This window comes from Tursiops truncatus, chromosome 1 (assembly GCF_011762595.2).
Source record: "Tursiops truncatus isolate mTurTru1 chromosome 1, mTurTru1.mat.Y, whole genome shotgun sequence".
Classification (NCBI taxonomy): domain Eukaryota; kingdom Metazoa; phylum Chordata; class Mammalia; order Artiodactyla; family Delphinidae; genus Tursiops; species Tursiops truncatus.
The window spans coordinates 57,476,826-57,504,721 of NC_047034.1; the positions used below are offsets into that span (position 1 = coordinate 57,476,826).

At 41.4% G+C, this 27,896-nt stretch overlaps 1 protein-coding gene across 12 annotated transcripts in view; it reads right to left on the bottom strand.

Annotated features, from left to right (window-relative positions):
* The window catches only part of DNM3 (dynamin 3), a 570,492-nt gene extending 567,135 nt beyond the window's left edge, over window positions 1–3,357 (bottom strand). For 4 of the 12 annotated variants that reach the window (XM_073804410.1, XM_073804428.1, XM_073804421.1 and 1 more), the window contains exon 1: window positions 2,994–3,351. In XM_073804410.1, the coding sequence (XP_073660511.1) occupies window positions 2,994–3,154 (161 nt within the window). In that variant the 5' untranslated portion in view covers window positions 3,155–3,351. Of the gene's footprint in view, window positions 1–2,993 lie in introns of all 12 variants that reach the window. The other 8 variants (XM_073804417.1, XM_073804418.1, XM_073804416.1 and 5 more) reach the window with 6 other exon arrangements.
* Window positions 3,358–27,896: the final 24,539 nt, after the last annotated feature.

Below are 27,896 nucleotides of genomic sequence, written 5' to 3' on the forward strand. Positions count from 1 at the left end.
CTATTCATTAGACCTTAAGCTGCCTCTCACTGAGAGCATTATATCTCATCTGAACACCCAAAAGAACAATCTGGTTACTCACACTATATTACATTAATATGTAAATTCATCACTTCAGCAAGAAAAATCACAAACAAGTAGTTCATTCATGATTCATTTTATTCATAATAATCTCAAACTTGTCACCCCAAAATTGGATTTTAGAGCTACAGTTAAATAAACTAACCCATTCACATCCAAATTCACTCAGTGGTGTCAAAAAAATCAATATAAACAAACAAACTGAGAGAAGAAGAGATGTTTAGTCCACTAAACATGAAATGTTAAATATTAAGGAGAAAATGCATCATTATTTTGAAGACCAGCTTAAATGATGAGCAAATGCTTAATTTATACAAGTAATGACCCCTTGTTTTATGACTGTGTTCAATAACTGCACAGAGGTCAGAGTCTTAAAATGAAAACAGCTACATGTAAAAGAGGAAAGTTTCATTCTTAAAGAAAAGAACCTTATCTTTATTGGAAAATTTCTGGATAATAAAAAGATAAAAGGTTATAGTAGAATACGAGTAGTTTTTTCCACCTAGGATGAATCTCCTAACAAAATAGAGAATTCCTTTTTCCCCAAGGTTGGTTTATAATTAGAAATTAGATTCCTCAATAATTCAATGACCGAAAACTTTATTAAAGTCAAATGACCTTTTTAATTAATTTTCTCGTAATATATAAGCTCTGCTGGCAGGTGTCATCTCTACAGATAATAAAGCATTGCTATATTTACTAAATGAGTTTTTCCCTTTATGTCCATCCTTTTCTTTGACTTGACATTCTTACAGTAATTAATTATTGGTAAAGCTTTAAAAAGTATAATAAATTACTAGTGTATTCTGGTAAATGACGTCCCTATTTTTCATTCTATCATAAAAAATGTTCAAGCTACAATATTTTACTCTTCCAGATTTTTTTAAATTCTCATTTGAAATGAGGATAGTTAATGAGGAAAAATGTTTACAATTTTATTACAGCATTAATGAATATATTCAGGATTTGAAAATCTGAAGAACAGAATTAAGATACATGCATAAAATTGACATTAGGTTCAAAAACTCTTGCCACAAAAAGTGCATTTATAAAACAGACTCATCCAACTAAATATATGAAAGATGCATAAAATATGGTCACTGCATTTGAATTACTTACAATTTTAATCTTTAAGTATTTGTTTAAAAAACAAAAGTAGCTAAATGACAAGTAAGGCATACTGTTAAATGCTCTAGAGTTTGAAAACCCAAAAAATGTTGTCATCTAAACGTCACCTTCCCTATAGATACCACTTTAAATTTAGTGAATTTCATTGGCAATAAATCAAAGAGAGTAAAACCCTTAAGTATGTGACTGTTCTGTGTACATGTTTTAAATCACATATTCATCCATCACTTCACCATAAGTCTATGATGACGTAGGCAAAATGCTTTACCATCACTTTTCTCATCACTCAGATTAATGATAAAACCAAGCAAAGTGATTAAGTGACTTAGTCAAAGATACCAACCGTCAGCAATTTTACTTTTTTTTAGTTGGGTTTCTTAGTTTTCTAGTTCAACAGAAAAACAAAAAACAAAAAAACAAAAACCCTAAGAGTATCATCTGAGAGACAGAGCATCATCTGTGAGAAAAGAATATACACTTTATGGATACTAGCATTCCCAAAGGAGATATAGGAATATCTAAATTTTACACATCACCAAACACTAACAAAAAAAGAAGAAAAAAAAACCCCAAAAAACAGGAACTTTCTGAATACCAAATAAAAAGAGTAAAGTACAATCTCTGTATTGTACCCTCTCTGGCCCACTCTCTCGGCTGTTGTACATTTCTACCTGGTTTACTGCTAGAAAACAGATTTCGGCTTTCATAATGCTTTCTAATGGGCTTTTCTTAGCAAATGTCTACACTGCTCAGGCAAGGCCGTTAAGGTAACTTAATCTCTCATGAATTGCTCAATGGAAAAAATGCTGATTCCCAATTTAAAAATTAATTCTTTAGCTTTTTCTGAATTAAGAGTAACTACGAAACCTGTAACTATAATTTAGATTCAGCGTGTTAACTTGAAGGCTGGCAGGACAAATAAAAGCTTAAGGAACCGAAGATGATGCTGGGGGGAGGGGGCGCAGAGAGAGTGCGAGAAAGATGCTCGTCCCTTCCGAGATGATGCAGGAATGACATGGCACCTGGACAACACAAGTCCACGTCCACCCCCCTCAGAGTCTGTGCCTCGGTTTCTCTGACATATGCCTGGATCTGTGAATAGGTGCACACGCGAACACACCACCTTTTATTCTTCGACTTCTAGAGAGGAGAATGGTGGGGAAGCGTCGCGGGTTAAAGCCTCACCACAACAAACGATTTCTTTCTCCTCGTACCCCGCCTCCCCTGCTAGGGCAGGCGACGACTGTCCCGAACAGTAGACAGCTGACAGGAGCCGAGAATCAGGGCAAGAAGGAAAGCATCTCGGGGCGGGGGGGAGGGGGGCGCGGGGGAGGGGGAAGGGCGGGGAAATATACCCCACAGCCTTGCCGAGAGCCTCCGGGAGGCTGACTAGAAAAGGAGGAGGATATTGAGCTGGGAAAACAGAGGGGGACTGCGAAGCTCCCGGGCGCGCGACGCACCCAGGCTGCCCGGGGCTGGTGCACATCGGGCGGGGGAAGTCGATCCCGGGGCGGACCCCCTCCCCCGACTCCCAGACCGGAGGACCAGGAGGAAATGGCTTTGTATAGCAGGATGAAAGGCAGACAGGAGAACCGCCACGCAGGGAGGGACAGAGGATGCCCGGAGCCGGGACGACCCCGCCCGCCTCACAGACACCTCCGCTCCTCCCTCCGTTCCGCCGCAGCCCCTGGTCCAGCCTCGTGCTCCCGCCGTCCACGCTCGAACGGCCCGGAGTGGGGTCGCCCCCACCCCCACCGCCCCACCCCCGCGCCCTGCACACTCACCTGCCCACGAAGTTCTCGAGCACCGAGCTCTTGCCGGCGCTCTGGCCGCCCACCACGGCGATCTGCGGCAGCTCCAGCAGACAGCTCTGTCCCAGCGAGGAGAAAGCGTCCTGCAGACGGTTCACCAGAGGGATCAGCTCCTCCATCTCCCGGTTCCCCATTGTGCCTGCGCCGCCGGCTGCCCGCTAGACCCTGCTAGTCTCTGCGACCTGGCGGGTAGCCGGGGCCACGCAGCCCTCGCCGCCGCTGCCGCGCTCAGTTCAGTCAGCCGGGTCCAGTCAGACGTCGGATCCCGCCACTGTCCGGCCTCTAGTGCGCTCCTGACAGAAACGGCCCCAAAGCGCGCCTGCGCAGGCGAGCGGGGGCGTGGCCTGGCCCCGCGGCAGCGCCGCCCCGCCCGCGGCGCGCTGGGCGTCTGCTTTGCCCTAGTATTCCCAGCCAGACATCCCAGCGCGGCGCGCACGCACTGCCTCCCAGCTGCGGCCAGATGCCACCGCCTCTGTCGTCTGATTTCAAGGCTCAGGAGCAGAGTTACAGCACTTGGTCAGGGAATGGCACAAAATCAGCAGCAGCCGGCGGCACTGTTCCCTTTCAGTAGCTACAAAGCCAAAGTCCAGTGGAAAGCCCTACCACCGGTAACAAGTCAGCACTGTCGCCTGCGGCAGCACCTCGGCTGCCTCCACCAGTGCACCGCCTCCAGAGTGCACCTCCCAGAAGGAAATCTCTCGTTCTCACGCCCCACTTCAGAACCCTGGCTCTTCCTGGGGTAGCCGGCCTTTTGGAATCTAAATTCTTCAATCTGACATCCATTTCAGGCCCTGCGTAGTCTGACCCTACTTAATCGTTCAACTTTAACGGCTTGGTCCTCCCGGCCCCATCTAAGGAAAGGTGGAGTCCGTCGTGCTTACCCCGCACCACTCCTCCTCTTCAATCTACCAAGCTCATTCTGTCCTTTGCGACCCCTCATGCCATTTCTCCTCTGATCTCCTCCTATAGGCTCTATCAATAACCATGCACTCTGCACCCATTCTCTTAAGTTTAGCGAACTGAGACTGTACGTTGGGTCCTGTGCGTTGTGATGGCGACACAAAGGATAAATGCATGCTTCCCTTAGCCTCCTTAGAGGGATCCTCTTTTCAAATACTGATACTCCTCAGGATTTAATTCATGGACCGTTTTAGTCTACCTGAGGACTTCCCATGGCTTTAACTACACATAATGGCTAGGGACTACAGAATCTAAATAACTAGCCCACCTCTCTCTTCTGGGCCTTAGACTATATTCCCGTTGGTCCTAGACCTCACTGCCTGAATTAATTTATCCTCACTTCTGACTTAATTTATTCAAATCTGAACTCATCTTTTCTAGTCTCAACACTTAATGCTATAAATTTTCCTCTAACCATAAAAATACTTGTATAAAAATGTCCATTATAACCAAAAAACCAAGAACCCAAATGTCCATCAAAAGGTGAATGAATAAACAAGTGGGATATATGCATTCAGTGACAGATTCTCAGCAACAAAGAGGAGTGGATTCTGATACAGCAACAACTTTGTTGAATCTCAGATGCATTATGTTGAATGAAAGAAGCCCAAGTACGTATTGTATGATTCCATTGATGTGAAGTTCTGGAACAGGCAAAACTATTCTACAGTGACAGAAGTCAGAGCAGTGGTTGTCTTTGAGGGGTGGGGATTGACTGCTAGAGGCATGAGAGACTTGTGGAGGTGATGGAAATGTTCTATATCTTGATTTGAGTGTGAGTATACATTTACCAAAACTCATCAAACTAAACATTTAAGATCTGTGCATTTCACTGTAAATTATACTTCAACTTTAAAAAAAAAAAGAAGAAAAGAAAAACAAAACAGAACACATCATCTTCTCCAAGGTAAGTGGGATGTCTGCCCAACAGACAGCAATGTCTGCTTTTTCTAAGAATCACTCCTCCATCTACCATATGGTTGAAGCCAGAGCAGTCATAACAATAAAATGGCATTAGGGCAACTAACTGTGTTGTGGCCACAGCCTGATGCACCAGGGGAACACTGACTCATGCTGTATCAATCAGAGACCTTTCCAAGTACTACAGAATTCAGAGAGAGAGAGAACTATGGAACTATGGTTAGTAATGTTTTCATCTACAGAAGGGAGATGCAAAAGATGCTGGTCTTCAGAGAGAAAAATTAAATACAGAAAGAGAGGAGCAGAGAGAAATCCTAAGGTACTTATGTCTTCATTCTAGTTAATTTCTGAGGCTCAGCTACGAAGAGTACCACCCAGTCCCCGTCCAGAATCTGGAAGTCATTCTAACTCCCTTTCTCTCTTTCTCCCTCATCCCCTACCTCAAGTTGGTTCCCAAATCATGCCCTTTCTACCTCCCTGGAACCCATCTCCTCCTCCTTTTTGCTGTCAGTGCCTCATTTTTACTGTGATTGGTTGAACAGACACCTTCTTCTATGCTTCTCATGTACAGGCACCTTGAATAGATCTTCACATTGCACTTGACACGTTGCATTGAGTCTCTAATTTGCATCTTTCTCTTCCACTAACATAGTAGGCAGAATAATGCCCCCCCAAATTATGTCCACATTCTAATCCCTAGAACCTATGAACATCTTACCTGACATGGCAAATGGGACTTTACAGATGTGATTAAATTAAATAGCTTTGAATGGGGAGATTATGCTGGATTATTTGGATGGGCCCGGTTTAGGAAAAGAGAACCTTTACCAGCTATGTCAGAGGGAGACATGACTACAGAAGAGTAGTTACAGAGATGCAACTTTGCTGGCTTTGAAGATGGAGAAAGCGGGGACCACAAGCCAAGGAATGCAGGCAGCCTCAAGAAGCTGGAAAAGGCAGGAAACAGATAATCCTTATCCCCGAGAGCCTCCAAAAGGACCAGAGCCCTGCCAACACCTTGGTTTTAGCCCAGCGAGACTAGTGTTGGACTTTTAATCAACAGAAATGTAAGATAATAAATTTGTGTTGTTTTGAACCACTATGTTTGTGGTAATTTGTTACAGCAGCCATAGAAAGCTAATACAACTAATGACAAGCTCCTTGAGGGCAACATCCATCTTTGTGATTCTCAATGCCTAGCACAGTGCTTCGCACCTAAGACGACCATAGTCTATTGCAGACAGACATAAATTATTACAACAAAATGTAATAAGTGTTCTAAGGGTGCGACGGACTGAACTGTCTGCTCAAAATCCGTATGTTGAAGCCCTAACCCCCAGTGTAGCTGTATTTGGAGTAAAGAATTAAAATTAAATAAGGTCATAAGAGTGGACCCTTGATCCAATAGGATTAGTGTCCTTCTAAGAGGAGACACTAGAGAGCTTGCTCTCTTTCTCTTTCTGCCATGCGAGGACACAGTGAGAAGACAGCCATCTACAAGCCAGGAAGAGGATCCTCACCAGGAACTGAATCAGTCAGCACCTTAATCTTGGACTTCCAACCTCCAGAATTTTGAGAAAATAAATTTCTGTTGTTTAAGCCACCCAGCCTATGGTATTTTGTTATGGCAGCCCAAGCTAAGACACAGGGTTTGTTTCAAGGAACACGAGATGGAAATCTGAGAGTAACAATACTGCCTGGAGAGGGTCATGGAAGTTTCAGAGAAGAGGTGACTCTTGAGGTGAGCCTTAATGAGTCTGTCCTGCACTCAGCTATGTGCTGTGAGGAATATAAAAGATTCAGAAGCACTCATCCTTGCCTCAAGTATCTTGCACTCCACTCTAGGAGACAGTGCTACCATGCATTAGACAGAGAATGTATCATCCTTAGATAAATTTGAATTTCATGTGCACTGAAGCAATGCCTGTCATCTCTATTCTCTAGAACTTAGGAAAAGTCAGTCCCACCCACCTCCTTCAAGAAATCATCCTGAACTATTCTTGTTAATTGCTTTCCTTCTTTACTTCCCATTTCCAGAATCAGTCCTACAGTAACATGGAATCGAGAGAAGTTAAACACACACAGACACACTTGATACCATTTGCTCATAAATTACCTTGGATAAAACAACTAGCAAGGGAAAACTTGAAAGCAAAAAGCAGGGGGAAAATTTTGACAGAAAGAAAACCTACACCTTTGAGAGTGAATGCAAAGCTGAAAAGGGGAGACTGGTCAGGCACCCCAGCTTCCTGACTGTACCACACGATCATCTCAGCACTGTTTCAACACCAAGTAATTAACACCAACTCTTGCCCTCTATTACACTTGTTTCCATTCCATCTTCCTAGCAAGGCAGAAGATTCCAAAGGTTAACAGCCTTTTCTAGGCGTGGCTCTCAAGCTAAGAAATTAGAACTTTTTATAAACACTTCAGAGTTCTTATATTTAAATGAATATTTTCCTTCAGGGTCATTTTGAGAAGTGACAAACTTACTGCAATACCTCCACATTTCATACAATATCAGTGGAACTCCTTTGAAATTGATGAACCTTACCCCAAAGTTCAAACTCAGTCACACATCATTTTAGATGAACAGAATATTATCCACATTGATCTCCTACCTCATTCATAGGACTTAGCACCAAATAACTTTTGGCTAATTTTAAGCATATGTATCTATATACACAAGTATACACATATTACATTTATAGATAGATTTTTTTTAATATGCTACAGGCTTGAAGGAAAGCTCTAAGAGAAGAGTTAGAAAATTTTGAAGTGGTAAAAACATCCCTAGAAAAATGTTTAACCTCTCAAAGAACAGCACGTACTTGAATATATGAATTCAAGAATTCATTTTTTTAAACCAGTCAGATTACTGCAAAGTCATATTCCATTTATTTCTCATAGTGCCTAGCTTGGTGGTCAATAAATATTTATGAAACAGAACTGAATAAAAACTTAAGCAATGGGACTTTCCTGGTGGTCCAGTGGTTAAGACTTTGCCTTCCAGTGCAGGGGGTGTGGGTTCGATCCCCCGTCAGGGAGCTAAGATCCCACATGCCTTGGGGGCCAAAGAACCAAAATATAAAACAGAAGCAATATTGTAACAAATTCAATAAAGACTTTTTTTTTTTTTTTTTTTTTTTTTTTTTTTTTTTTTTTTTTTTTGCGTTATGTGGGCCTCTCACTGTCGTGGCCTCTCTCGTTGCGGAGCACAGGCTCCGGACATGCTGGCTCAGCGGCCATGGCTTATGGGCCTAGCCGCTCTGCGGCATGTGGGATCTTCCTGGACCAGGGCACGAACCCGTGTCCCCTGCATCGGCAGGTGGACTCTCAACCACTGCGCCACCAGGGAAGCCCAATAAAGACTTTTTTTAAATGGTCCTCATCAAAAAATCTTTAAAACAAACTTAAGCATTTGTCATAAACAATATTATTACAATATTGTTACTCTATGTACTATTTAAGACCTATTCAAGGCCTTCAGTTCTTTCTCTAAAGGTTATCTCATGGATAGATTTTAGATCTTACTGCAAATCTGCTTGTCTGTGGGCATCTTTTGAATTCTGTAAACCCTGTGAACATCCAATATAGATATACAGACTTTCAATACTGTAGCCATTGTAGTTGACACATGCCTCTCAGGGCTTCTCTCCTTTAGTCTGGGGTCGGGGGGAGGGTGGTGGTGAGAGGGCAAAGACTCCCAGTTTTATTGTCCATATTTTTCATCAGCTGTCATCAAGAAGCAAAATAACTCTGGAAGCACCACTCGGTATGACTTCTGTCAATGTGAGATCCGACAGATGGAAACTCACCAGTAGTCTCATGGAAGCATGGATAAATCTACACACATGCAGAGCACAAATACCAGTAGGCAAGTGTAAAGTATTAAGAGAGAGGGTTAAGGAGAACTCTCTATATCACTTAAGTCTGATTTAGCAGCCAATTTGTGCTTCTTTCTATCAAGTAGGTATAACTGTGTTCTCCTGTAAACATAATCCATATATACTAAAGTTAGATATCACATAGGACTCCTTTTAAAGGTGAAGGTCCCTCTAGCGCTTCTTAATTCTCATTTATTGAATTATAAATCTCTCTCTGTGTATATATATATATATATATACACATACATCTATGTATATATATAGAATTATAATAAAATAATATCTATTTGGTAAGCTATAAATGGCCGTTTAAAATGTTTATGAAAACTTTTTAATGACACAAAGAAATGGTAAAAATGAAATATTAAATTTAAAGAGCAGGGTACAAACTTTTATATAAAGTATTACCATATCTACATAAAAGGCCATGTCTAAGAAAAAGAACTGGAAAGAAATATACCCAGAAATTTAATGTTATTCCCTATGAGAAAGTATGGGGGGAAAATTACTGTCCTTTTCCTTTTATTTCTCAAATTTTCTACAATGAGCATGTATTACTCTTAAAATTTAAAAGGATGAATAGGGACTTCCCTGGTGGCCCAGTGGTTAAGAATCCACCTGCCAATTCAGGGAACACGGGTTCGATCACAGGTCCAGGATGCCGAGAAGCAACTAAGCCCGTGCGCCACAACTATTGAGCCTGTGCTCTAGAGCCCAAGAGGCACAACTACTGATGCCCAAGCGCCTAGAGCCCGTGCTCCACAAGAAGAGAAGCCACCACAATGAGAAGTCTCTGCACCGCGAGGAATAGTAGCCCCCGCTCACCGCAACTAGAGAAAGTCCGCGCACAACAGTGAAGACCCAACACAGCCAAAAGTAAATTTTAAAACTTTTAAGAAGAGTTAAAAAAAATTAAAAGTTGAATAAATGCCATTTGATTGACCCATAATTGGTTTACATACACACCAGCTTATCAAAGACAAAAGTGTTGCATAATGTAAGGTTAAAAGACCTTTGCAAATAGAAGCAGGAGAGTCCTCAAGCTTCCCTATCCCCAAAACTTTGCCACTCAATGGCAGTGGATAACTAGCTAACTATAACTAAGATTTTTAAATGGGAAATATTTCTGTCTGATTTAAACAGTAAAAATGTGAGATGCCCAGGCCACCATGATCACATGGACTATCATTAGCCAAGAGTTCATTCAGTTCACAAAACTGCAGACTATTCACAGGTGTAGGAAAGTAGTTACATGTACTGAATTTTGTTTACTTAAAGCATAGGCCATAATCTATGGAGTCAACAAGCCAAACATAGAATCTTACATGAATACATTTATATGACATTCTAGACAATCTGCGTTGACAGAAGGCAGTCTGGAGCTGATGATGAGGATGGGGGACTAGGGAACATGGAAACTATGTCTTGACTGTGGTGGTAGTTATGTAGTTGTATATGTTTGTCAATACTCATTGAACTGTACACTTCATATTATACTGCAATAAAAATAAATAACCTCTGGCATTTACGTAACAGTAATACATGAAATGGTAATACAAAGTATGATATTCTGGGGACAACTTAAGTAATAGTCAGCCACAATCCATAATAAAAATACATGGTAAACTTATATGTGGAATCTTAAAAGTGCAACAAACTAGTGAATATAACAAAAAAGAAGCAGACTCACAAACCTAGGGAACAAACCAGTGGTTACCAGTGGGGAGGAGGACAGGGGCAATATAGGAGGTGGGAGAGTGGGAGGTGTAAACTACTGGGTATGTATTGTACAACACAGGGAATATAGCCAATATTTTGTAATAACTGTAAATGGAGTGTAACCTTTAAAATTGTATAAAAAAACTAAAAATAAATATTTTAAAATGCACAGTATTGTTTGTGAACAAACGCAGGTTTTATCTTTACATAAATTATTTCAACTGCCATGACCTTAAGTCAGCAGACTGGGATTCAAGTTCCTGCTGGCTGTGTGATTCACTCTCCTAGCCCTTAATTTCATCTATAAAATGGATATATTAATGTCCATTCCTCTTAATGCACGGAACTGTTGTGAAATCAAATAAATAATGAACACTAAAACATTCTAGAAACTGCACAGTGCCAAATGACTATTAAGACATTTTATCTATAATTATCCAAACCTACACAGGGATTGTAATATGTTTTATTAATAACCAAAAGGTTTTTAATTAATTTTTAAATGATTTATGTGCTAAAGATCTATGTGAGAAAATATCTTCAAGAATCTTACTATTCATGGATCTCATCAATTTTAGGATTCTTTCATCTAGTAAATAAGAATTGTTGAAGAGTTCACTCTTAGGAAGAGCCCAGAAATAACCAAACAGAAAGTGCAGGTGAAAGTAACAATTCACTAGGAACCAAGCATGACAAAGTAATGGAAAGCAAACTGAGTTTTCACAAATAGGTAAGAACATCCAGGAAGCAGCGAGTTAAGAGGTGGCAAAAGTGAGCCAAGATTGACTTTGATGGAGCAATTACAATTAAGCTTAATTCCTTTACAAATTTTGTATACTCCATGTATAGCTGAAAAGGGCTTAAAGTATTAATAGAATCAAAGTAGCCAATGACACAAGTGTAATTTTCAGATTCTCAGTCAAAATTAGGAAAAGGAACCCAGTATCTCTGGAACCAAGGATCTCCAAAAATTCCCACTCCCTGCGGAAGCCTCCTTTTTACTTTCCTTGGTGACCATTCAAGCAGGACTCCCACTCTACACTGTTTCCCTCAGCCTGCTGACCCTCCTCCCAGCTAGCACCTTCATTCATCTTTGAAAAATATTTGCAGATCTAAGAATTAGTCCTGTATCAAGTCTGCCAAAGAGCAACTCATTGTAAGAAGTCAGTACCCTGAGGTCTCAGAGCTGAACCTGGGAAAAGCATCAAAACAGTAGACCCTTGATTTTACTACCACTTCACTATTCCATGCACCAGTCACTAGGATAAAATCTTCTCTGTGCAGCCCTATAAGACCTTCAAAATCTTCTCCTTTTAGAGTAGCTGGAGGAAATTTTTTTTTTCTGTTTTCTTCCATTCTCACATTTTAGGAGTATAAATGCTGGCTGATATGTGCTGAGAGAATAGAAAGAAAATCACATAAAAGGTAAGAGGCAGCTTTGACCCCATCTCCCTCTTATGCAATTTATTTCTTTTTATTGGTAAACATTTCCAGAAAAGACCTTATTGCTGAAGAAATATGTTCTGAAAAATAAAAATTCAACTGAGAAGACTGAATCCCAAACTCAGTGTACAACGCCTCTGATTCCATTAGGGCATGCTCTACTTATATTTTACTGCAGGACAGGAATTTTTCACACACACACTCACACTGAGAGAGTCCCTTCAGGCCACTGACATCTGCAAAATAACAGCTCTGCCAAGGAGGCCATGGCAGCAGCAAGAAAACAATTATGTTTTCTGTGAATGAGTGTGCATATGTTTCAGATGAGCCATTTATCACCTATACTAATACAATTTTTTTTCTTTTTTCATTTTAAAATCAATGTTCAACAGTGGCTAGTTAGAGAAGGATCTGGCTGCAGTGTTGGTCCTCCATCCACTGACACAATTTCTCTCACAATCCAAAGGGGCTAGACACTGCAATGGAATGGAAAAATTTCCCATTGCCAAGTCTTTCATGCAACCGGAATGGGCTCTTCAAAGATTTTTCTGTCCTACCTAGATGTCTTCATCCAAACAGAACAAGAAAATCAGAGAAGTCTCTTTCAGGGCAATCAGTTACAGAGTTGATGGACAGTTATGTCTAATCTTGCCTTGTTGGCTGAGGGCTCTTTTATTATCCGCTTCTCCTCTCTGTTCCAAAAGTTAGATCCATTTTAGACAGGGGAAAACTAGGACACATACTACCTACTGCAGACAGAGCCCTAGTTCATGGAAACAGTCAGTCAGAAGCAGACAAGGGAAAGAACTTTCTCATACTATCATTAATAACCTCTGCATTAAATACGGGCCCAGGGCCTCCCTGGTGGCACAGCGGTTGAGAGTCTGCCTGCCATTGCAGGGGACGCGGTCCGGGAGGATCCCACATGCCACGGAGCGGCTGGGCCCATGAGCCATGGCTGTTGAGCCTGCGCGTCCGGAGCCTGTGCTCCGCAGTGAGAGAGGCTGCAGCAGTGAGAGGCCCATGTACTGAAAGAAGAAAAAAAAAAAAAAAATATATATATATATATATATATAGGGCCTATGTTATTTTCTTCAGTCTGGTCATCTCTCCTATCTCCATCTCCCCCCTACTGCTGAACCCCCTCCACTGTGCCCTCTGCACCCCACAGTCTATTAGCAGTAAATTCTCTTCTATCCTTAACTTTTCTCCAAAGTTACTAACAGAAACCTGGTTCTTCCTTGAGGACCCTGTCTGCAGACTACTGGAGTAGTCTCTAGTGGTAGCTGTTGTCTCCTTCATGTGTCCTAAATTCTTAGGACTAAAAGTGAGGTAGGTATACTCTGTGCTCCTCATTGCTGTTTCTAAATCATTCTCTTTCCCTCTCCCTAAAATTTTCCAGTTTTGAATCTATATCTCAGTATATTATCACCCCCCACCTTGCTGTAGACATCTACCAACTTCTTGGTCATTCTCACTCATGTTTCAAGGCCACTGTCACTCTAACAACATGCTTGTCTTAATTCTTAGTAATTTCAGTTCCATGCTGATGATACTTTCAACACTGTTCTCTTTGTTCTTCCATCCTCCCCCCTCCAATGATTTTGTCCTCTACCCTATCTCAGTCCATCTCCCCTGGGCCAACCCCTAGTCCTTGTCATTACCAAAATCTACAGTCACCCATAATCTCAGATTCAAACATCCCACAGTCAGATGTCCATCCACTTCTCTTACCAGGTCACTCTCTATAGTGTCTACCTGCAATAATCCATCAGCCCCACTAGGGTGTACAACCAATTAATTGTACCATCTGTTCATTGTTCCTCACCCCCATCATGTCCTCACTTCCCTTATCCTGTTTAAAAATGCTGTGATTTGTCATTATAAACACTGTCTTACTTATACCCTCCACCCTCTTGCTTCTCTCTCAATTTATAACACTTAGCAAAACCCAGCCCTGGGAAAATCCAGCTCTCCTCCTATTCTGTGCCTGCACCTGAGAAGCAGAATATGGCTAGAAAAAAAAAAAAATGCACCATCATGTTGATAAGGAACCACTTTAAGTTAATATCACTGAACCTCAAATAGACCTGGCAATCCTACTGCCTTTCCATAGTCCATTCACTCTCTCACTCTCCTAGACGACAACTTCATATTTTCTCCTTTCTCCTCAGACCTCCATGTCTCTTCTCACCCTCATTCTCAAATGATGAATTATATCCTATTTCTAGGCCATATATTCTGCCTTCCCTACTTTTTTTTTTTTAATAGATGGACTACTGAAACTCCTAAGACAGAATCTCCACATACACACTAGATTCTACTCTGTTATTCAGTTACAACGATTCTCTCTTCTTTACTGCATCATTTATTTCTCTATTGGATCATTCCATCAGCATATAATTATTTTTTTCTTACCTATTTCAGTTAGTGGCAGCTCCCTCCTTCCAGTTGAGTACACCAAAAAAACATGATCATTCTTGACTTCTGTCTTTCTCTCACACCATATAATCAGTCCATCAAGAAATCCTATTGGCTCTACCTTCAAAATAGACCTAGAACCTGGCTACTTCTCACTGTCTTTGCTGTTACACCCTGGTCTAAGCCACCACCATCTAGTACCTAGATTATTACAACAGTTTCCTATCTGGCCTCCTTACTTCTATCCTGACCCTCCTACTAACTATTACCAATGCAGCAGCCAAAGTGATGCTTTTAAACATAAATCCCATCGTGCCACCCCTTTAGTCAAAAACCTCTCCACTCGTTTCCCATCTTACTCAGACTAAAAGGGCCTTTGTTACTGATCCCCTGCTCCCATCCCGCTTCCCCTCTGCCTTTATCTCCAACTAATCCCTTCACCCACTTTGCTACAGCCATAGGCTTCCTGGCCGCTCCTTGAAAACACCCAAAACATTCCTTTGTGGGGGGTTTTCACTTGCTCTTCCCTCTGCTTGAAACACTCTTAATTCAAATGGTCCTCAGGCTCATCCTCACTTCTAAGTCTGTGCTCAAACGTTACTTTACCTGATCATTGCACCTAAAACTGTACTCCCTCACAGACAATTTCTATTCTCCTTTCCTCTTATATTTTTCTCCATCACATGTATCTTCTAATATCCTACATAATTAACTTTTTAAGTTGTTTCTTAGCTGTTATACACACACACAGCTGAAAGTAAGCTCCATGAAGAAAGGAATTTGTCTATCTTGTTCACAGTTATATACCCAGGTCCTAGTAGAGTGCCTTGTGCGTAGTAGATGCTTAAGTATTTTTTTGTAACATCTTTACTGCAGTATAATTGCTTTACAGTGCTGTGTTAGTTTCTGCTGTATAACAAAGTGAATCAGCTATATGCATACGTATATCCCCATATCTCCTCCCTCTTGCGTCTCCCTCCCACGCTCCCTATCCCACCCCCATAGGTGGTTGCAAAGCACAGAGCTCATGTCCCTGTGCTATGCGGCTGCTTCCCACTAGCTATCTATTTTACATTTGGTAATATATATATGTCAATGCTACTCTCTCACTTCGTCCCAGCTTACCCTCCCCCTTCCCCGTGTCCTCAAGTCCATTCTCTATGTCTGCATCTTTATTCCTGTCCTGCCCCTAGGTTCATCAGAAGCTTTTTTTTTTTTTTAGATTCCATATATGTGCCTCAGAATACAGTATTTGTTTTTCTCTTTTTGACTTACTTCACTCTGTATGACAGACTCTAGGTCTATCCACCTCACTACAAATAACTCAATTTCATTTCTTTTTATGGCTGAGTAATATTCCATTGAATATATGTGCCACATCTTCTTTATCCATCCGTCTATGGGCACTTAGGATGCTTCCATGTCCTGGCTATTGTAAATAGTGCTGCAGTGAACATTGTGGTACATGACTCTTTTTGAATTATGGTTTTCTCAGAGTTTATGCCCAGTAGTGGGATTGCTGGGTGGTACAGTACTTCTATTCTTAGTTTTTTAAAGAACCTCCATACTGTTTTCCATAGTGGCTGGATCAATTTACATTCACACCAACAGTGCAACAGGGTTCCCTTTTCTCCACACCCTCTCCGGGATTTTTTGTTTATAGACTTTTTGATGATGGCCATTCTGAGTAGTGTGAAGTGTTACCTCATTGTAGTTTTGATTTGCATTTCTCTAATGATTAGAGATGTTCAGCATCCTTTCATGTGTTTGTCGGCAATCTGTATATCTTCTTTGGAGAAATGTCTATTTAGGTCTTCTGCCCATTTTTGAATTGGGTTGTTTGTTTTGTTTGTTTGTTTTTGCGGTACGCGGGCCTCTCACTGTGGCCTCTCCCATTGCGGAGCACAGGCTCCGGAAGCGCAAACCCAGCGGCCATGGCTCACGGGCCCAGCCACTCCACGGCACGTGGGATCTTCCCGGACCGGGGCACAAACCCGTGTCCCCTGCATCAGCAGGGGGACTCTCAACCACTGCGCCACCAGGGAAGCCCCAAATTGTGCAATTTTTTGTTCCAGTTCTGTGAAAAATGTCATTGGTAGTTTGATAGGGATGGCATTAAATCTGTAGATTGCTTTGGGTAGTATAGTCATTTTCAGAGTGTTGATTCTTCCAATCCAAGAACATAGTACATCTCTCCACCTGTTTGAATCATCTTAAGTTTCTTTCATCAGTGTCTTATAGTTTTCTGCATACAGGTCTTTGTTTCCCTAGGTAGGTTTACTCCTAGGTATTTTATTCTTTTTGTTTCAGTGGTAAATGGGAGTGTTTCCTTAATTTCTCTTTCAGATTTTTCATCATTAGCGTATAGAAATGCAAGAGGTTTCTGTGATTTTGTATCCTGCTACTTTACCCAATAAATTGATTGGCTCTAGTACTTTTCTGGTAGCATCTTTAGTATTCTCTACATACAGTATCATGTCATCTGCAAACAGTGACAGTGCTACTTCTTTTCCAATTTGGATTTCTTCTTCTGATTGCCAAAGCTAAAACTTCCAAAACTGTGTTGAATAACAGTGGTGAGAGTGGGCAACCCTTTCTTTTTCCTGATCTTAGAGGAAATGGTTTCAGTTTTTCACCATTGAGAACGATGTTGGCTGTGGGTTTGTCATATATGGCCTTTATTATGTTGAGGTAGATTCTCTCTATGCCTACTCTCTGGAGAGTTTTTTTTTTCTTATCATAAATGGGTGTTGAATTTTGTCAAAAGTTTTTTCTGCATCTATTGAGATTATCATATTGTTTTTAGCCTTCAGTTTGTTAATATGGTGTATCACATTGTTTTGTGGATATTGAAGAATCCTTGCATTCCTGGGATAAACCCCCCTTGATCATGGTATATGATCCTTTCAATGTGCTGTTGGATTCTGTTTGCTAGTATTTTGTTGAGGATTTTTGCATTTATGTTCATCAGAGATATTGGCCTGTAGTTTTCTTTGTGACATCTTTGTCTTGTTTTGGTATCAGGGTGATGGTGGCCTCGTAGAATGATCTCAGGAGTGATCCTCCCTCTGCTATATTTTGGAAGAGTTTGAGCAGGATAAGTGTTAGCTCTTCTCTAAATGTTTGATAGAATTCTCCTGTGAAGCCATCTGGTCCTGGGCTTTTGTTTGTTGGAAGATTTTTAATCATAGTTTCAACTTAAGTGCCTGTGATTGGTCTGTTTATATTTTCTATTTCTTCCTGGTTCAGTCTTGGAAGGTTGTACTTTTCTAAGAATCTGTCCATTTCTTCCAGGTTGTCCATTTTATTGGCCTATAGTTGCTTGTAGTAATCTCTCATGATCCTTTTTATTTCTGCAGTGTCAGTTGTTACTTCTTTTTCATTTCTATGTTAATTTGAGACTTCTCCCGTTTTTTCTTGATGAGTCTGGCTAATGGTTTATCAATTTTGTTTATCTTCTCAAAGAACCAGCCCTTAGTTTTATTCATCTTTGCATTGTTTCCTTCATTTCTTTTTCATTTATTTCTGATCTGATCTTTATGATTTCTTTCCTTCCGCTAACTTTTGGGTTTTTTTGTTCTTCTTTCTCTAATTGCTTTAGGTGCAAGTTTAGGCTGTTTATTTGAGATTTTGTTTCTTGAGGTAGGATTGTATTACTGTAAACCTCCCTCTTAGAACTGCTTTTGCTGCATCCCATAGGTTTTGGGTCATCGTGTTTTCATTGTCATTTGTTTCTAAGTACTTTTTTATTTCCTCTTTGATTTTTTCAGTGATCTCTTGGTTATTTAGTAGCGTATTGTTTAGCATCCATGTGTTTGTATTTTTTACAGATTTTTTCCTGTAATTGATATCTAGTCTCATAGCATTGTGGTTGGAAAAGATATTTGATATGATTTCAATTTTCTTAAATTTACCACAGCTTGATTTGTGACCCAAGATATGGTCTACCCTGGAGAATGTTCCATGAGCACTTAAGAAAGTGTATTCTGTTGTTTTGTGATGGAATGTCTTTTAAATATTAATTAAGTCCATCTTGTTTAATGTGTCATTTAAAGCTTGTGTTTCCTTATTAATTTTCTGTTTGGATGATCTGTCCATTGGTGAACGTGGGGTGTTAAAGTCCCCTACTATGACTGTTTTACTGTGTGTTTCCCCTTTTATGGCTGTTAGCATTTGCCTTATGTATTGAGGTGCTCCTATGTTGGGTACATAAATATTTACAATTGTTATATCTTCTTCTTGGATTGATCCCTTGATCATTATGTAGTGTCCTTCTTTGTCTCTTGGAATAGTCTTTATTTTAAAGTCCATTTTGTCTGATATGAGAATTGCTACTCCAGCTTTCTTTTGATTTCCACTTGCATGGAATATCTTTTCCATCCCCTCAGTTTCAGTCTATATGTGTCCCTAGGTCTGAAGTGGGTCTCTTGTAGACAGCATATATACAGGTCTTGTTTTTGTATGCATTCAGCCAGTCTATGTCTTTTGGTTGGAGCAGTTAATCCACTTACATTTAAGGTAATTATTGATATGTATGTTCCTGTGACCATTTTCTTAATTGTTTTCGTAGGTCTTTTCCTTCTCTTGTGTTTCCTGCCTAAAGAAGTTCCTTTAGCATTTGTTGTAAAGCTGGTTTGATGGTGCTGAATTCTCTTAGCTCTTGCTTGTCTGTAAAGGTTTTAACTCCATCAAATCTGAATGAGATCCTTGCTGGGTAGAGTAATCTTGGTTGTAGGTTTTTCCCTTTCATCACTTTAAATATGTCCTGCCACTCCCTTCTGGCTTGCAGAGTTTCTGCTGAAAGATAAGCCGTTAACATATAAGGGAACCCCCATAAGGTTATTTGTTGCTTTTCCCTTGTTGCTTTTAATATTTTTTCTTTGTATTTAATTTTTGATAGTTTGATTAATGTGTGTCTTGGCATGTTTCTCTTTGGGTTTATCTCGTATGGTACTCTCTGTGCTTCCTGGACTTGATTATTTTCTTTCCCACATTAGGGAAGTTTGACTCTCATCTCCTCAAATATTTTCTCAGGCCCTTTCTTCTTCTCTTCTTCTTCTGGAACCCCTGTAATTCGAATGTTGGTGTGCTTAATGTTGTCCACAGGTCTCTGAGACTGTCCTCAATTCTTTTCATTCTTTTTTCTTTATTGTGCTCCCTGGCAGTTATTCCACCATTTTATCTTCCACATCACTTATCCATTCTTCTGCCTTATTCTATTATTGATTCCTTCTAGAGTATTTTTAATTTCAGTAATTGTGTTGTTCATCATTGTTTGTTTGCTCTTTAGTTCTTCTAGATCCTTGTTAAATGTTTCTTGTATTTTCTCCATTCTGTTTCCGAGATTTTGTATCATCTTTACTATCATTACTCTGAATTCTTTTCCAGGTAGGTTGCCTATTTCATCTTCATTTATTTGGTCATGTCTTTTTTTCACCTTGCTCCTTTATCTGTGACATTTTTTTGTCGTTTCTTTTTTTTTTTTTTTGGATGGGTGGTGCTGTACTCCTGTCTTACTGGTTGTTTGGCCTGAGATGTCCAGCACTGGAGTTTTCAGGCAGTGGATAGAGCTGGGTTTGGTGCTGAGATGAGACCCTCCAGGAGACCCCACTTCGACTGATACTCCCTGGGTTCTGAGGTTCTCTGTTAGCCCAGCAGTTTGTATTTGGAGCTTCCACCACGGGAGCTCGGGCCCAACCTCCATCCTGGGAACCAAGATCCCGCAAGCTTTGTCACGCAGTGAAAAAAAAAAAAAAGGAAGGAAGAAAAAAAAGGAGCAGTACAATATCAAAGAATAAAAAACAAAATAAAATTAGAAAGATAAGAAATATATTAGGAAAAATAAAACTAATTGAAACAACTGCAACAAGGTAAAATAAAACACAACAGAAAAAAGAAAACAAAAAGGGGGGTGCAGGGAACAAGCCAAAAGGAGAGAACAATAACAAAGTATAAAGAATAAAATAGGGCTTCCCTGGTGGCGCAGTGGTTGAGAGTCCGCCTGCCAATGCAGGGGACACGGGTTTGTGCCCCGGTCCGGGAAGATCCCACATGCCGCGGAGCGGCTGGGCCCATGAGCCATGGCCGCTGAGCCTGCGCGTCCGGAGCCTGTGCTCCGCAATGGGAGAGGCCACAACAGTGAGAGGCCCGTGTACCACAAAAAAAAAAAAAAAAAAAAGAATAAAATAAATTTAGAAAAATAAAAGATTAGGAAAAATAAAAATAAAGAAGAATCTACAATGAATCAACAAAGTAAAACAGAACCCCAATCTAAAAGAGGAAAAAAGAAAGAAAGAAAAAAAGCCTTAGTTATGAGGGCAGAGTTTAGGTGGGGGTGGAACTTAGGCAGGGACAGATTTAGGGTGGGGCAGGATCTAGGCAGGTGGGTGGGTGATATTCAAGTGTGGGGCGGGGCCTCTACTTAGGACCTGCGAGGAAGGGGAGAGACAACATGTCCAAAGCAGGGACTCTGGAGTATGGAGTTCCGGAGTTTGGAGGTAGGGCCCTGCGTGAGGGTGTAGCAGCGGGGCTTGGGCTCTGCGGGAGGCTCAGAGGGCAGAGAATTAGGCCCTGGAGCCCAACAGGCTCCCCGGTGCCTAAGTGGACAGGGAAAGCGCTGGCTGGGTTCCCTTCCGTTCCTTCACACTCCTCTCCCCCACCGTCTCCCCCAGGGTCTCCCCTGTCGCCACTTGACCCCTAACCGTGCGTGGGTCCCGCTGGGTGTAGGAACGCCTCCCCTCCCCCAGCCACCCCTCAGGGGTCCGGGTCCCGGAGGTCCGGCCTTTACTTTTGCTCCGCCTTCCCTCCCTCCCATTCCCTCAGGACCCGCGCGGCTGGAGGGGGCCTAGGTGGGCAGAGGATCAAGCCCAGGATCTCAGCAGGTTCCTTGGGGTCCAAGTGGGCAGGGGAAACCTGGCCACACTCCCTTTTGATCCTCTGCCCTCCCAATGGTTCCCCAATTTCCCCCTTCGGGAGTGGGATCCCTTCCGCTCCCCCAGCCGCCCCTCAGGGGCACCAGTCCTGTCCCACCTCCACTTCTCGTCCCCCTTCACTCCCCCCACACCCCACATCCTACCCGGTCACTGGGGGTTCCTCCCGTCCCCTTAGATGTCCGTGGTCTCACACTGGTGCATGGTAGGTGCCCTAGTTTTGAGGAGACGCCAATTCCGCGTCCTCCTAGTATGCCATCTTGACTCTGCCCCCCAAGAATTTGCTGAATGAATGATTTTAACACGTTAACTAGGTGTTCTATATTATTTTGTACCTATCCATATGGGCAAGTCTGATAGTATTGCAAGCTTCCTGATGGTCAGAATCATGCCATGTACTTTTCTGACTTCCCTCCACAGCACAAATCATGGCTTCCATAAGATGAGTTTCCACATTAAATACCGATTGAATTGAACTTCAGTATAAATAATATCCTGATCAGCTGAGCCCTTCCCAAATTCCTGACCCACAGAACCTGAGAGATAATAAAATGACTGTTGTTCTCTTAAGCCACTAAGTTCTAGAGTTAATGATTACATAGCAAGAGCCTACTGGCACACTTTTACAGCACTGCTTTTGAAAGTTATAAATAATTCCCATATTATTCAGTTAGCTGTTCCATACTGAGTTCTCTCTTTCTCTAGCAATTTAGTCACCAATAAAATTACTTAACCCCCTGCATATATTTATTGGTTAAGTAAACTATTCATATAACAAATATAATAGATCCCAAAATGCATAATAGTCTAAATACAATAAAAATTTATTTTTTGCTCACATAGTGCAGAAGAGTGAATAAGTAATGGGGTGGTCTTCTTCTATGCAGTCAGTCTAACAGTAGGTCTCCAAATTCAACATGCAGTTTCCAAAGTCACCCTAGAAGTTTTCTCCATTCTAGCCAATTACTAAAAGGAAAAATCATGCAGGAACGCACATGGGAGGTTTTTATGGGCTGCTCTAGAAATGGCACATCACTTCTACAAACATTACACTGGTAGAACTCAGTCCCATGGCCACCCCCAAGTGCAAGGAACACTGAGAAGTGTAGTCCAGCTAAGTGCCCAGTAAGTAGAGTTGCCAGATTTAGGTAAATTATGAAACAAAACAGGATATCCTGTATTTATCTGCAATCCTACTAGGAAGAAGAGAACATTTCTGTTGAATAAATAATACCCAAATAAGAAGGAGGAATGTGATCTCACTATATATTCTTAATATGTCCCAGTCTCAATTGACAAGTACACACTACTATATTTAAAATAGATAACCAACAAGGACCTACTATATAGCATGGGGAACTCTGCTCAATATTCTATAATAACCTAAATGGGAAATAAATTTTAAAAAGAATAGATACATGTGTATGTGTAACTGAATCACTTTGCTGTACACCTGAAACTAGCACAACACTGTTAATCAACTATGCTCCAATATAAAATAAAAATTAAAAAAAATATGTCCCAATCTCAGAACACTCAGGACCAGTTACAGCAACTCAAAATCAGTGCAATTGCAGATTGCATTTGAGGACTCACAGAGGAATGTTAAGATCCAGTTATTAAAACACAGAGGCAGGAAACTACAGAGAAATGGAAATGAAGAAATCTCTAGCTCTGCTAAAGATAATGGTCATATCTGGAAAGACCTTGCAACTCATCCATAGTAGCCTACTCCACATGACTCAAAGATAGCTAAACAAATCTACACATGAGAATTTACCATCTAAATTATACTACAGATCCCCTCAAGGGCAGAAACTTATAGCTTTAGAATATTTCCACTGAGTTAAAATGAAACCGGGAATGAAAAGATGCCCAGTATTATTAGTCACTACAGAAATGCAAATCAAAACCACACACTAAGATGGCTAAAACCCTTTCTTTAAATGGGAAATAAGTGTTGGTGAAGATGTGGAGAAACTGGAACCCTCCTACATTGCTGGTGGGAATATAAAATGGTGCTGCTGCTATGGAAAACAGTTTGCTGTTTCCTCAATAAGCTAAACACAGAATTATCATATTGCTCAGCAAGCATTTCTACTGCTAGGTATATAGCCCCCTAAAACTGAAAATAGGTATTCAAAAAGACCTGGTACACGAATTTCATAGCAGCATTATTCACAATAGCCGAAAGGTGATAACAACCCAAATTTCCATCAGCTGATGAGTGGATAAACACAATATGGTATCCTTGTACAATGGAATATTATTTAGCCATAAAAATGAATGAGGTACTGATATGTGCCACACCATGGATGACCCTCGAAAACTTTAAGCTAAGTGAAAAAGAAGCCAGACATAAAAGGCCACATATTATAGATTACATTTATATGAAATATCCAGAATAGATAACTCCATAGAGACCAAACCCAGACTGGCAGTTATCAGGGACCGGGCAAAGGGAGAAATGGGGAATGACAGCTTAATGGGCATGGGGTGTTTTTTTAGGATGTTGAAAATGTCTTGAAACTAGATTGTGGTGATGGTTACACAGCATTGTGAATGTACTAAAAGCCACTGAACTGTACACTTTAAAGTGATTAATTCTATCTTGTGTGTGTTTTACCTCAATAAAAATAAATGGAAAAAAAATTCAACAGACAGGGCCCACCTAGGCATATATACACCTCATCGTCTGTGGTCCTTTACCAGGGCTTGGCAGTCTTGTGTTTAGGTTGAGGTGTGGCACAAGTTGTTCTTTGGCCATCGGAAGCCTGACACCAGTCTCACACACCCGCAGCCCTGAGCCTGGGGGAGAGCAGGGGTTGAAACAAACATCCTCTGTGGCCCTCAAGCTTCTGAGTGGGTGATGTTCTCCTCTTTCTTCTTCAGGGAGATGATAGGAAGGGCAGGCTGTGCTTTTATTCCACAATATTCAGCCTGTTTCAAGAGCTCCTACCTGCTACAGACACATCTCAAAGCTCAAGAAGCCTTGGCATGGCTCCAGGGCTGTTCTCTGGGTTGTGCCCCATGGGCTCAGAGCCAGTGATTTCTGAGTTCACAGCAGTGTTTCTGAGCAGTCCCACACCAGTATCATTTCCACTGATATTTGCTCAAAGAAGTTTGGATACTGTTACTTTAACACTCTGTCGCATTGCTACATCCTGAGTCCTTGACTAGTAACATTTATGGGACAAGTGCTTGAGGGCTAACCACTGTTTTTAAGCTTTACAATAACCTGACAACTATTTGAGGAGACTATCACCACCCTTACTCATCTCTTTCTACTGAGTCCCAGAACTGAAGAAGAGGAGAAACATGTCTGGCATGTCACAGGCTCTTAATAAACTAAACATCTCCCAGAGAGCAGTCATTTTCTGTCTGGAAATTTCCAAGATTGCAATCTATGCACACACTAATCATATGCAAATCACTTATCAAACGCATATGCTAAGCTCACTCACTGTGGGTTCTTTTGCGTGCAGTGGTTTTTTTAAACACCCTTGGAAGAATTCTCATAGAGACCAGTGCTGAAAAGAGACACTGTTATCATGTGAATTCTCTTCTCTCACTTAATAAAACAGCACAAAGTGCCAGATCTTTTTTACTGATTCAGTTAACAAACATTTCTTGAGGACCTTCAGAATACCGTGCCTGACATTGGAGATAAAAAGAAGAAACAAAGATGTAAGTTGAAAGAACTCAAATATTTCCTCCTCTTTTTGAAAGTCTATTTCTAAACATGGAAGGAGAATAATAACCACCAACCTGGACAGGCCAAAGGCTAGCACCTCAAGATCCAGTTTCCAACTCAAACTCCATTCTTCTGAATACCTTCCTGACTGTCCCTAACCAGCTCTAATCATTCCTAACTGTATTGCTTCATTTTGCATAAGTGACTGCATTATTTTGTGCATGTGTGTGTATTCACGTGATAGACATAGATATCATCCTGTCTTTCTATTCATTTCATATGTAGATGAAGGAGTATACACACATGAACACACACCTTCATATCTTTCTAACTATAGTACAGGCTTTTGAGGGAGAAGTGGCTATGCCTTGTATCTGTCACCACCTTTTTTTTATAGCCCACCCATCTTGCCCATGTTCAGCTTCAGGTGTGGGCTATATACTTAGTAGGGTCTCAAGAAGGGCTGGTGCCATTAAAAAGAATGAAACAATGCCATTTGCAGCAACTTGGTTGGACCCGGAGATTATCATACTAAGTGAAGTCAGTCAGAGAAAGACAAATATCATATGATATCACATACGAGGAATCAAAAAAAATTATACAAATGATCTTATTTACAAAATGGAAACAGACTCATAGACTTAGAAACAAACTTATGGTTACCAGGGGGAAGGGTGGAGGGGAGGGTTGATTGGGAGTTTGAGATTGACATGTACACACTGCTGTATTTAAAATAGATAACCAACAAGGACCTACTATATAGCACAGAGAACTCTGCTCAATATTCTGTAATAACCTAAATGGGAAAAGAATTCGAAAAGGAATACATACATGGATATGTGTAACTGAATCACTTTTCTGTACAACTAAAACTAACACAACATTGTTAATCAACTATTCTCCAATATAAAACAAAAATTTTTTTTAAAAGGGCTGGTAAACCAACTTGGAAGCAAGGCATTTACTCTGGTCACTATGACATTTTCTTCCTTGAAACGTAGCAGCTACTCAGCAACTTCATGCTCAACATTCACAAAACCCTTTGGGGCTTTTCAAAACATTTTACCCGCATTATTTCATTCCATTCTCAAAGCACAGTAGGTAGAGTGATTTTCCCATTTTACTGATGAACAAAACTGAGAACCAGAGAGGAAACTAGCATATCTAGGCAGGAAGTAGTACAAAATATTTTCTGTTTGCCCCCCAGATCCTCTCTCTCCCTTTTCCACCCACCCCCTTCCCAGGAGGCTGACCTCTGTGACCTATATCAATAGCCCCCTTGCGCACTGGCTTCCAGTTAGAGTTGGCCAGTGGAAGGATCTAAGAAGGGAGAGTGGAAGGAGAGTAAGGTTGGGTATTTATTCCTCTTGCTCCCTTCCTGTTGGTTGACTAGAAGTCGACTGTAACCCTTAAATGATGGCCACAGCTCCTCTCAGGTGACCCTCTCCATACTTTTCCTCCCTCCCAACTCCAGTAGCCACTCCCTCTCCTTGCTCCTTCAGCCTAGTAATGGCTCCCCACTCTTGCTTTCCGAGAGACCCTGCACCATCCCTTGTTGTTTCCCTGAACCCAGCCCATACCTTGTAAATAGTCTTTCTATTAAGTGCTCTCAATTGCCCAGTGTGAATGTGTCATCTGTCATGCTAGGATCCTAAGTGATGTAATTAGTGCTATTCACACCTTCTACCTCTTGCTCAGTCCTTTGGGTTCCCAATCTAAACACTTGCTCACTACATATATCAAATCAAAGGGAGGAGCATTATCACATCACATAGGGTTGCCCCTACCACCTGTTCCACATCAGGACCTTCCAGGAGTGCAGAAGCTCTGGAATCAAGCCTGTTGGCTCTTCTGGTGAGGTCTGGAGCACAAGTGAGTCTGTACCTGCAGACAGCTGTAGCTTGCTCTCAGTAAACAAGTCAGCCCCAGCCACCAGGACATTAGTGTAAGCAAGACAATGACTCATCAGAGAAGCTGCAGTCACTTGACCTCCTGTGACTCAGACACATATTGTTAACAGGCTGCTGAGCTGCATAAAAGCTGAATAAACCAATGCTCTGCCTCAGCCAGGTTCCTGGCAATCAATGAGTTAAAAAGCACAGGAGGGCTTCCCTGGTGGTGCAGTGGTTGAGAATCCGCCTGCCGACGCAGGGGACATGGGTTCGTGCCCCAGTCCGGGAAGATCCCACATGCCGCAGAGTGGCTGGGCCTGTGAGCCATGGCCGCTGGGCCTGCGCGTCCGGAGCCTGTGCTCCGCAACAGGAAAGGCCACAACAGTGAGAGGCCCGCGTACCGCAAAAAAAAAAAAAAAAAAAAAAAGCACAGGAATCTTGGTCTATTTGGTTCATGTCCTCAAATATTCTCTCCCATCAGTCCTCCAATATCCTTCTGTCATCCCTCCTCTTTCCATGCCACCCACAAAAAAAGTACATTTCTGAAAATGAATCAGATAGAGGTGCATAAGGTCTGCACTTCTGAGATAACAAGCATGAGGCCACCAGCCAACACTGCACTTTGTTCTAATCATTTTGTCGTGCACAAAATCCATGACTCCAAGCCTGGTTTCTCTTGTCTTCCAGTTATAGCTTCAGCAAGGAACTCAATTTAAAGATGCAAGTACCCTCTGCTGACAGGCTTCTAATCCAATCTCTCCTCCTCAGCTCCTCTCTTAGTTGAGGTTTCATAAGTTTGAGACCTGTACCATTGACCTGACCTTGCAGAAATTTTTTTATAGTAACTAGATATCATGTTCAGCAATAACACGTTCAATGATACAACACTGAGCAATTACTAGGTGCCAGGCATTGTGCTAAGGCCTTTACTTTGGTTATCCCATTCAATTGTCTTACAAACCATCTGAAACTGGTGTGTGTGTGTGTGCGTACCCGAGCGTACACGTTTC